General features: G+C 31.8%; 1 protein-coding gene across 1 annotated transcript; it reads right to left on the minus strand.

Moving 5' to 3' along the window:
• Nucleotides 1-5,902: 5,902 nt before the first annotated feature.
• LOC116024057 (F-box/FBD/LRR-repeat protein At1g13570-like) lies at nucleotides 5,903-7,439 on the minus strand. Its single transcript, XM_031264961.1, has 3 exons — nucleotides 6,669-7,439; nucleotides 6,367-6,531; nucleotides 5,903-6,229 (listed from the first exon to the last, which is right to left on the minus strand). Exons 1-3 carry the CDS (start codon nucleotides 7,437-7,439, stop codon nucleotides 5,903-5,905), a joined length of 1,263 nt encoding a protein of 420 aa, XP_031120821.1.
• Nucleotides 7,440-12,205: the final 4,766 nt, after the last annotated feature.

Raw genomic sequence — 12,205 nt, forward strand, 5'->3', positions numbered from 1 at the left:
GATCTATGCCCTTTAATTGCCTGAATTTTATTTTGTCTTCTATTTTAAAAAATGTTTTTAAACTGTAAACTTGGTATAGATAAAAATTTGTGTGGGACCTTTTCACGAGTCTTAATCTATGAGACGGGTCAGGTCAATATAATTTGGGTCTTAATATTATGAGTTGGTCTTTGGTTGATTTTATGACCCAAATTATGTCGACCCGACTCGTATCACGGATTGATACCCGTGATGAGATGGTCTCATCCAAGTGTGACTATATATATATATATATATATATATATATATATATATATATGATTGTTCTGGTGGTGAAAAAGTTTGGTGATATACTTTCTGTAAAATGTTTGTTAAAGGTTGATCGATTAAATAAGTTAACTTTTTAGTTTTTATTTAAAAGAAGTTAACTTTTTAACACTACCAAATAAGCTTATATTGAAGACTTAATTTAAATAGTCAAAGGAAAATAACTTTATCAAACAGTGCTACAGAGGGGAATTTTGGTTTCCAAAAATTAGTGAGTGATTTGTAATCTAACACAATATAAGATATGCTAAGTACAATAAATTGCGTAAAGTAAATGGATACAGAATTTTATAGTGGTTATGTAATTTCTCAATTCCAATCTTCTCATATCTTTCATGAAATAATTCACTAGTAATTTTGTTCACCCAACAAATTACAAGTGAAAATCAAATATTAAGTTCTTTAATGATAAAACCAACACTATTTGCTCAGGTTTTCACAATGCCCTCAAAGCTTTTTACTAGCTCTTCCTCTATCTACGACACTTGTGGAGATCAACAAGCTTTCAACACAAGGGTTTAATTTCCTCTAACTAATAAGATTTGAAAATCTAGATCTTCTTTCAGGATCTTTAAGTCTCAATAATGACAGCTGGATGTTAAATTGAAAAGAAATGACAATGCTTGAAAGTATGCTTGATCTAATTTCTTATGTATCTCCTACTTTCTTCTTGAGCATTCATCATGTTTATAGTTGAATATTAAATATGTCAATTAGAGGGGGAAACAAATTTGAATTACCAATTTGTCAATAAAATAATATGTTTGATTTTGACAAATTAAATGTAGACTCTTGCCTCATTGTTGTGTGCAACTTAGCTTGTTCTAAAAATTTGACTTTTCTAGATCCCAATGTAGCTTTACATGTTTTGGTAAAAATCTTCCTGATACTTGTGCCAAAGTCCCCTTTTAGCAGTAAAGATACCTTATATCTTGTTAGAGCATCCTTATAAATGGAGTTTTTTCACGGTAATTGAGGAGTTTTTGTAAGTGTGATTAGGAAAGAGAGAATGGGAGGAGATGAAAAAAAAAGTAATAATAATATGATTTTTAAATAAAAAAAAAAAAAAAAGCAAATGTCAGGGGCGCCTGAGCACTGCACGCGCCCCGCTGGGCGCATTTGTGCGTCCCACGCACAAAATGTGCAGCCATATTTAATAACTTGTGGGGCCCACTTTCTAAAAAAACTCAAGACCTTGCAGAAGCTCCCTTCCCCTCTCTCTCCTCCATGTGGCACTTTTCTCTGCAATAACCCACAAAAAAGCTATTGATAATGGTGCTCTTAGAATAAAGAACGTTTGTCCAACAAATCTTCTAGTGCTTATTACATCCTTATAAGTCTTACTGTTTATCAAAAAGTCTTACTGCATCTAACTCTTACTGCGGTCCCTTGTAGGCATATATGTACTACTCTCAAACATTATATTAATTATTGGAAAAGTCATACTGCTTACAAAAACCCCTACTGTATGAAGATTTCTAATGCTTCAAAAGACTTACTATTATGAAGTCTAGCTGCCCCTTTGAAGGTCTTGCTATTTAGAAGCATTATTGCTGACATAATCATTCTAAATCACTACTCAATCTCATACTGTTGTTTAGACTCTTATTCTTATGTAAACTTTATTAGTTTCTTAATTACAATGTCATGCTGCCTTTAAACTCATGCTACTTGTTACAAGATGTGCTGCTACTCAACTCATACTATCCTACCTTCACATACTATGCCACCATTAAAGTCTTGATGTTGAGTAACCCATACTGCTATCCACATCTTTCTTGCTTTTACATCATATCTAAACTCGTAGTGTGTTGAAGTCTTCATATTTTTGACACTTTTTTTAGAAAATTTTCAATGCTAATTCAATTTGGAAAATACTTAGTTTACAAATAAAATTTGGGAGTGTTAGACATGTATGCCCTAGCACTACAAGAAAAAACATGATTTGCGGCGAAAAAATTTCGTCGCGAATCACGTTTTGCGACAGAATTTTGCATTTTCACAACGGAATTCATTCCGTAGCCTTTAGACTTGTCGTATTTCATTTTCTTGACGGAAATACTCCGTCACGAGCGGTGGTGACAGAAAATGGTGACTGAATTTTCTGTCGCAAAGTAGGCGACGAAAATCATTCCATCACGAGTCCGTCCCGGTTTTGGCAATGGAAATGTTTCTTTTTGTTGCCATCACGTGAAAACTCATATTCTGTTGCGTATTTCTGTCGCGAAATATAACGACGGAAATAGTTAGTCATGATTCCGTCGTTAACCTTTTCGTTGCAAAATTGCGACGGACTCGCGATGGAACCATCGGTCGTTGCCTTTTCCGTCGCTATTGTGGTGATAAAATTTAATTCCGTCGCAACATCCGTCACCAAAACGTGGGTACCAAAATTTCCCAATTTTTTTTCTCACTTTGCGCCAACAATCGCTACGGAATTGAATTATGTCACCCTTTCTGACGCAAAATCGCGACAAAACACGATTCATCGCAAAAACCGTCACGAATCGATAACGGATTACGTTCCGTCGCGATTCTTGATTTTTCTTGTAGTGTATAAGAGCCAACATTTATTATTTTGGACATTGTATTCTAATTAAATAAATATAATAAATAAATATTTTTATTTATTTTATTTTTAGCTTAGTTAATATTTGATATTATTTCATACAATCTTCTTAATTCTTAAGAGATAAGAATATGAGTGACGAAGAATTTATTAATGAAGTGTTGTTGCTGCTAATGATAGCGAAGCTACTGTCGAGGACCTAGTTGTGCAACAAATTAATGTTGATGCTAAATTGGCTTAACAAATGGCCGATGAAGTTATACCTGGGGCCATGTAGGTTGGTGATCGAGGACAATACTATCTCTATAGATGAAGACATGCTGGCTGAATTTATCCGAGTTACTATACTTGGCTGACAATCTTCCTCTTTGGACTCCGAAGTGCCAAGAGAAAGGTTGACTTTATTGCTGACCAAAATAGAACCATTAGCAATCAGAAGAAGCTAGAGGAAGATAATGAGTGTGCAAGGAAGAAAAAGAAAGACTAAAGCTGAAGAAGCGGAGAAGAAGATGCAAGAACATCTCGAATCGTTTCGAAGAGACACTTGGAATGAATCGGAAGAAACTCTTACCCAAATGGTGTTTGAGATGATGAAAGATAACGAACACTCCTTTGCTAATGGAATGAACACTGTTTCAGATGGTTGCATTGTGGAGTAATTGAAGGAGCTAATATTTTGGAAGCCTTTAACAACTACCACAGTTTCAAGATTTTTCATATATACTATCACTTGGTGGTAGAAAGTAATATTGATACTACACAAAGACAAATAAACAAGATCTTGGATATTGTAGCTGAGAAAGCGAAGAAGCAACAAGAAGAGCGTGGATTGAAGCTGCACAATCAGATATTATTTTGTAATGTTTATTTATTTATGTTTTATGTCCACTGATGTAATTTTTAATTTTTTTTAATGATTATTGAAATGATTTCAGTGTGGTATTGCGTTGAGTCATTTTAATGCTTAAACTATTTAGAAAGTCTTTGTCAAACTCAATTATGGGTTGAATTTAATGAAAATTAAGTCAATTGGAATTGTAACAACCTTATAATATGGGTATAGGTTTTGGTATCATAAAAAATGAGAAAATTGTTAGGAACATTTGTATTTAGATTTTGATAATACCAAAAAGTTAGAGATTTTAGTCTCCAATTGCTTTTGTATTCTAGACTTACGAACCTTATTCAATCTTTCAAATAGTCAGTCCGAAAGATTGATCCGAGTGGTTACGTTTCGGCGGATAGTTAAACTAATCAGAATGGTAACCCGAATGGTTATGATTCAGACAACCAAGAATAAGATTCGAAGGATAAAAGATGAGAAGAGTCGAAGAGTTCAAGATTACAAGACCAAAAGGTTGCAAAGGCTGAATGGTGGAAGGGCCTACCTTTTGGAGCGGAGAATAGTATAGGAACGAATGGTAAGGACAACAATTCGAAACCAAAAAGTAGCAAAGTGTTAGGGTTCAAAACTTTAACTCGAATAGTGTCAGTTAAGCATTCAAAAAGATCTGCTCAAGACATTCTCTAAGCTAACAGTTCGGAACTTTAAAACACTAGTGCTTTATGGTAAAATTTGATCAAAGCAAAGAGAGTCCTAGGTAAACATCCCAAGGGAGATTTTCCTCAAAAAGCCTAGACAGTTGTGCAAAAGAAAAAGATATGTTCAACACAAATTAAGTGGTCTAACGGCTGAAAAGTCGAACATGCAAAAGCTACTTTCTGAAAATATCGCTTGTCTTTACTCACTAGATAATAGACGTTTGAATTGAATTTTCCCTCCAACTGAAGTAAGTGCTGGTCAATCTAAGAAAATTCCCTAAGTTTTCCAAGCTTACAACAAGTTCCATATTTCATGACCATTGAAGAGAGATATCTAAGCTAACAAATATTTATTCAGATTTTAGAAGCTTGTGCTGTTGCGTGAAGATTAATATTATTCAAAGTCAAGACTTCTAGTTGGAGATTGAAGAACTTTATCTTAAACCATTTGTAAATCTACTCAATAGAAGTAGAAAGAGGTGGAGTAAACTCATGTGGAGTTGAAAAACTTAGATACTCATGGCCGGCTTGGTGTTCAAGGCTGAGTGATATTTTGTACTAAAGAGATTAGTGCAAACCTCCTTTAAGAGTTTTAAGGAGAAGAGTGGAGTAGGCTTGGTTTGGCCGAACCACTATAAAAATCTCACTCTCCATATATTTATTTTTATTGCTCGCTTACATACTTTATCACACAGAAATCATAAATTTTAAAAAGAACAAAAATACGTGCAAATCACTAAAAATGGTTAACATTTCCGCTGTGCATTCTTAGCGAATCGTTGAAGTAACCTTTCGGGTCACTTGGACAGTTGGACGAATCGTTAAAATTTTCAAAAATCTAATAACTCTATTCACCCTCCCCTCCCTCTAGACTTATTCCCAAACCCTTATGGACCAACAATATTAATGAATAAATATGTAGGTAGATAATGGTTAGAATGTAGTTGTAGTGATATATAGCCAAATAAATGATAGATGATTCTGTTTTTCATTTAGAAAATAATTTTTAAAAGTTTACTTTTAATCGAAATGTTACTTGCATGTTTGAGAATGTTGTTATTTGTTACCCAAAAATAAAAAGTTTGATCTTATAATACCTTAGCTTACACATTTTTCTTGTGGCTTTAGAAAAGTAAAAATCTTAGAATTTCACAATTAATTCACAATATAAGTGACATACAGTACCATCATAAGCAATCTATTGCGTATATAAATTATTTATTAAAGACTATATTGGATTTTAGAAGTATAGAGCATGAGACAAAGTCACAATTGCATTATACTGTAGGAAATAAGGGTCTTCAATTCATAATTATTGTCAAACCTTCACCATTAGGCCTCGTATGCATTTGCAGAAGAAAATAGGCAATATAGGCATTGAAGTCTTAAGAAACATATATTTGGAAGGAACCCCCTATTGGCATCCACATCATCTGAATTACATTTCCATGTTCCATCCAAACTAGAACCATGCATGCTTGATTACTAAAAGTTCAAGTAATCAACAAGGCTATTGGCTGATGACTTGTACTTCATGCAGACAAGTTGTGCTTTCGGAGATGCACGAGGAAAACTCAACAACTTCCTTAGGGTTTTCATGGAGCTTTTGATTTTTTCAGTTTCCTGAATAACAACGTTCTCTAACGAAGGAGATTTAGAGAGTAGCATTTTCACAAAGAGTATTTCAAGTTCGGATCCACTGAATGATACGATCTTGACTGTTTTAAGCATCCTTAGATCCTTATTAATAAAGCAACGGTCTGGATCGTTCAAAAGTCTTGAAGCAGCATGTTTGTCATCCGTACTACTTGACTACAACTCAACAATAAAAGAAAAAAATAGGTGAGGGAATTAGAAAGAAAGAAAGAAAAAAAAATATATACCTTGTAAAGAATTATGGATTTCTTTTAAAATAAAAAAGAATCATGATAACCAAATATATACTCAACCTGTTTTGCTATAATATCGAGTTCACATAGGTTGGGGAATTTTTGAAGCAATTGCATAGCAACGGTGAGCTGCTTCCCACAACCAAAACTTAAATCATGCAGCTTCATTACTTGCAGATTTATTGCAATTGGATACATATATAAGGCTCCTGCAACATCTTTACACTTGAAATAAAATAGCAATAAAATAAATCAGCCAGAAAGACAAAACTTGCCCGCATGGGCTTAACTTACTAATTCAGTAGGCAATATTTGAGACAAGAAAGACAAAACTCCGAACATTTAATGACACATATTCTTACCAACAACAAAACTCCGGATAAGCATAGAGTCTTAATTCCTTTCAAATGTAGCCTAAAACATCTATATTCAACCACGGCAAGCTCGGCATGCTTAATACTAATAGCATAAAAGGTTTCAAGTTTTGGAGCACTAATCTCGAAACTCTCGATCCCATAACAAAATCGGAAAGCTAGTTTCTCAAGATTAGGAATACTAATAACACTAGAGCCAATTCCATAAACACTAGGCTTAAAATTAAGATTCTCGAGAGCTAATGAAGTTACACCGGCAAATATACAACCAATATTTACCGGCAAATCAATAAGGAAACCTTGGAGTTTCAGTTGCTTAATTGTCTGGCACGAGACAATACAATCTGGCAGCTTATATAAATGCTCATCAAGACCAAAAAACGATATGTTAAGTTCCTCAACACCATTTCTTGACAAGAAAGAACACCAAAGATCTAAATCAGACTGTTGTGGCATATGATCTTGTGCTTTGTTAATCTCTAGAGTAAATTTCTTAACCCGTCCAGTGCGGAGCAAGAGAACATTATGTATTATATTCACGAAACTTATGGATTTATCATCATCTTCAGATTTTCCAAGGAATTGAAAGAAGTCGGAATCAAACACAAGGCGGCCATGCCCCAACCAAACATTGTGCCAGTGCTTTGAGAGCAGAGCAGTTCTAGCAGCATCTCGAGTGGGCAAACACTCCAAAATTCTATCCTTAACATTTGCCGGCAGTTCCCTTATTGTTCTTGAATGCTGATGACATCTAGCCATGAGGGCGCTTCTACGCTACTTTTGTTGGGGTCGGTTAAAATGCTTCCATTCCAATTCAGCTTGCAAAAAAACGGATTTTGGGAAGGGAAAAGAGATTAGGGGAAAAGTAACGGGATCGGAAGACGAAGTCAGAAACCCTCAGCAGTTTTAGCGTCTACCTTTGGGCATTTGCGGATTAGATATCTATATATAGTTAAGAAATGCATTAAAATAAAGAAAAATAAATCTCGTTTTAGTCCCTTAATTTTGGAAATTGAAATGTAGTATTCTAATTATAAAGTAAATTACACTAATATTATATATGCGCGATGTAATGCGCAAAAATATGTATCTAATATTAATACTTAATTAGTAAATTATCCTTGCGATGTACAAATATATTTTTTTTATTATATATTTAGATTGTAAAATTAAAGATAATTATAAATAATTCTAATATTTGAAAGTGTAAATTTATTTTTTAATAATATTAGTGCAAAAATATCACCAATTAATTAATTGAATAATATATTACTTGGTTGTTTGCAATTATCTTAGAAAAATATATATTTAAATATGATTTATGCAATTATATTATTATTAAAATAAATATGAGAAAAAAAAAGAAAAAAAATTTAAAAAGGCATTAAGCTGTGAAAAAAATTGAAATTAAATCACCTGATTTAGAACTATTTTGCTTCCATATATGATTTAAGTAATTTTTATTGTATAATAAATTTGTTTCAAAGGAAAAAAATTAGGGAGTAGTATGGAATTAAAAGTACATGGAATTAAAACACGAGAAATTTCATTACTACTCTTGTAAATTTGTGTTAAAAAGTAAATATAAGAAATTTAATAATAATTATAATATTAAAATATGATAATATAATAAGGTCAATTTTTTACAAATTTTAAAAAACTTCATTGCATACAATGTTGCTGTTGAAGTTGCGTTGTTGCTTTCATTCTCACAAATCAATATTTTTCAACCCATTTGAATTTTGGAGTAGTGTAAATTTGTATGATTTTTCAAAAGGAAAGTATAAATAAGAAAATTATATAAAACAATTATGTTAATAAATAATTATTATTCTAGTAAATTAATTTCAGCCAGTTAGTACATAGAATTAATTCCTTAATAATAATATTATTATACCTTAGTAAAAATATATATGTATAAAATTATAGATTTGTATGCTTTTTCAAAGTTAAAGTGTAAGTAAGACAATTATATCAGGCAATTATGTTAATGAATAATTATTATTTTGGTACATTAATTTCAAATATATAGTTAGTACATATAATTAATATCTTAATTGTAATAATATTAGTTAAAAAAAATATATGTATAGAATTATAAATTTGTAATCACAATTAAACATGTGTAGTTGGATTATTACAATTAATTTTTTTATTATATATATATATATATATATATATATATATATATATATATATGTTATTGAAGGTATAAAAATATAATTCTACAATATTAGTATAATTACTTAATAATTATTATAATAATTAAGGAATTAAATGCACAGATATTAGTATAATTGACTAATAATTATTATATTAATTAAACTAATAATTACACATATATTAGTATAATTACAATTAAGCAAGGGTCTTTGGGTTTTTTAATAATAATTACAATTATTTTATTCAGATATGAAGGAAGAAAAAAGTAAATGTGATAGGGTGAAAATTAAAGTAATATACGTAAATATAAAAATATAATTGGATAAATATTAGTATAATTACCTAATAATTATTATGGTAATTAAGCTAATAAGCATATAACGTTGAAATTATTTTTTATAATAATTACAATTAAATTATTTCTCCTTTTTTTCATATTTATTTTAGTAATAATATAATTACATATCAATATTTTAAGATAATTGCAAACAAACGAGTCATATATTATTCAATTAATTGAGTGATACTTTTGCACTAATCTTATAATCCAATAAATGTATAATTTCAAATATTAGAATTGTTTATAATTTTATCTTTAATTTTATTATCTAAATATATAATAAAAAATTTTACTCATGCATCGCATGCATTATTTGGTAATTATTTGCTCGAATTCAAGCAAGAATAACATCAGAAATCATAATCAATCCAGCTTATTTTATCAATTGTGCTATATAATATTCGTTGTTATAATTTATATAATTGTATATCGATCCAAATATTCTTAAAATATTATAACAAATCCATTATGTGCAATGCACGGGTGAAAATACTAGTTTAGAAATAATAATAATAATAATAATAATAATAAATACAAAGTAAAGAAAAATATTTAATTTGACTAATAAATAGTAAATATTTCAAAAAATGAGATAAATAGAATAGTATATTATATTTTGGGAATGGATTGAAATTGTAGGATACTGGAAGAAAAATATTGGTGAATTGGGAATATGATGATATGACTGTAAGACCCATTTTTTAAGTTAAAAGTGAGAGAGCTGAGTATTTCCCGAAAGCAAATAGTTTTATTGAATTTATTATATTATAATTCATAAGTTGGCATTGCAATCATGGAGACAAATTATGCAATTATATTTGTTTTTTCTTTTTGTGGATACACAATTCAAAAGAAATGTTGATGCATAGAAAAATTGTAAGTGCAAAGAAAATACCAGAGATTGTTTATATATAAAGTAGATATATATATAATCATTGTTATTTTATCACTTTCATCCAGAAACATGAATTGGGACGCGCAGTCTGCGTGCGTGCTTAGTGCTCACATCTATCTCCTTCAGATAATCGAGTAGCATATACTAAGTAAAATGCCGCCCATCACCCACTCGTCGGCCGCCTTTCTTTGACATTTGCGGCAGGGTGTTCGGCGGCCACTCCTACTGCTTCTTCTCTTGAGCGTCATGGTGAAACAACAGAAATGAATGGTTTTACCAAACCTCAATTTAATATATACTTCTAAAATAAATTTTTTATAGAATACATTTGTAAATTCTGTAGAAACCTATAGTTAAAGTTAAAGTTAAAAGAAAAAAAAAACATATTCACTAAGATACTTTCCCTTACTAAAATTTTAATTAAAATAATGTATACACGGTAGTTGCACAGCATCCAACAATAGTTAAAGTTGAGAAAAAAAATTAATTAATTAAAAAAATCAAATTTACGGGTTAATTACAAGAGAAGGAACACCATATATGAGTGAAAACACCAGGCGGTTATTGTATGGACCATGGTTTAAACAGATGTGTAAATCACAAATATATATATATATATATATGTGTGTGTGTGTGTGTGTGTGTGTGTGTGTATGTGTGTACATAAATTATATTATTTGAAAGTACATTATTTGAGTGCTGAAAATACATTATTTTATATATTATCACATAATGTACATTTAATACACAAATAATGTACTTTTAGTATATTAAAAATGTACCTTGTATTAAGAGATATGTATATTATTTGAGTACTGAAGGTATAAAAGTATAATTGCATTGGTATTAGTATAATTGACTAATAATTATTATGGTAATTAAGCTAAACATGGGTCGTTGGATTTATTTTTATAATAATTACAATTAAATTATTTTTCTTTTTTTTCTCATATTTATTTTAATAATAATATAATGGGAAAAGGGTCAAATAAGCCCTCCAACATTATCTAAGGAGTCAATTAGGCCCCTGAACATTTAAAGTAGCAATTAAACCCATCAACATTGTATTTTGATGCAAAAAAAGTCCATAAACCTGTTAATGACCTGTGATCACAGGTCATTGGGATTCCGACCAAATTTCCAGCACACTCCGGCCATATTCCGGCACAAAAATCACCGGCGACCATCGAACGGTCGCCGGTGACTCAATGGAGTTGGTTGCCTTCTCACAGTGAGAAGGCGACCATCTGGGTCGTCTCCTCACCGGAGAAAGCGGCCCAATGGTCGCCTTCTCCGGTGGGGTGAGGAGGCGACCAAAGATGGTCGCCTTCTCACTGTGAGAGAAGGCGACCCAGAAGGTCGCCTCCTCACCGGAGAAGGCGACCTTCTGTTTCGCCTTCTCACAGTGAGAAGGCGACCACTTGGTCGCCTTCTCCGGTGAGGAGGCGACCCAGATGGTCGCCTTCTCACTGTGAGAAGGCAACCGATGGGTTGCCTTCTCTCACCGGAGAAGGCAACCTTCTCCAGTGAGTCACCGGCGACCGTTCGATGGTCGCCGGTGACTTTTGTGCTGGAATATGGCCGGAGTGTGTCGGAAATTTGGCCGGAATCTCAATTACCTGTGATCACAGGTCATTAACAGGTTTATGGACTTTTTTGCATCAAAACACAATGTTGATGGGTTTTATTGCTACTTTAAAATATTTAGGGGCTTATTTGACTCCTTAGGTAATGTTGGAGGGCTTAATTGACCCTTTTCCCTAATATAATTACATAAATTATATTCTCTCCATCCCATTTTACCTATCTTACTTTCCTTTTTAGTCTGTTCCAAAGTACTGTCCACTTTCTAAAATTGGACATTATTATTATTATTATTATGTTTTACCTGATTTACCTCTATGAATTTCTTCAATACCCCAATTTATTACTCCATATTCTGTTTTTCCAATTTACCCAATACTTTCAGGCGCCATCGTACCCTTTTCGTCTTACCACCTCCGGTGCCACTGATAAGCGCCAAAAACAGTCAATTTATTACTCACCCTTTTTGTTTCATGGATAAACCTCTAATTAGCACCTATTTGACAGATCCAATTCAAAGAATGCATTTTGAGTCATTTCCGC

The sequence above is a fragment of the Ipomoea triloba genome, chromosome 7 (genome assembly GCF_003576645.1).
Source record: "Ipomoea triloba cultivar NCNSP0323 chromosome 7, ASM357664v1".
NCBI classification, from domain to species: Eukaryota; Viridiplantae; Streptophyta; class Magnoliopsida; order Solanales; family Convolvulaceae; genus Ipomoea; species Ipomoea triloba.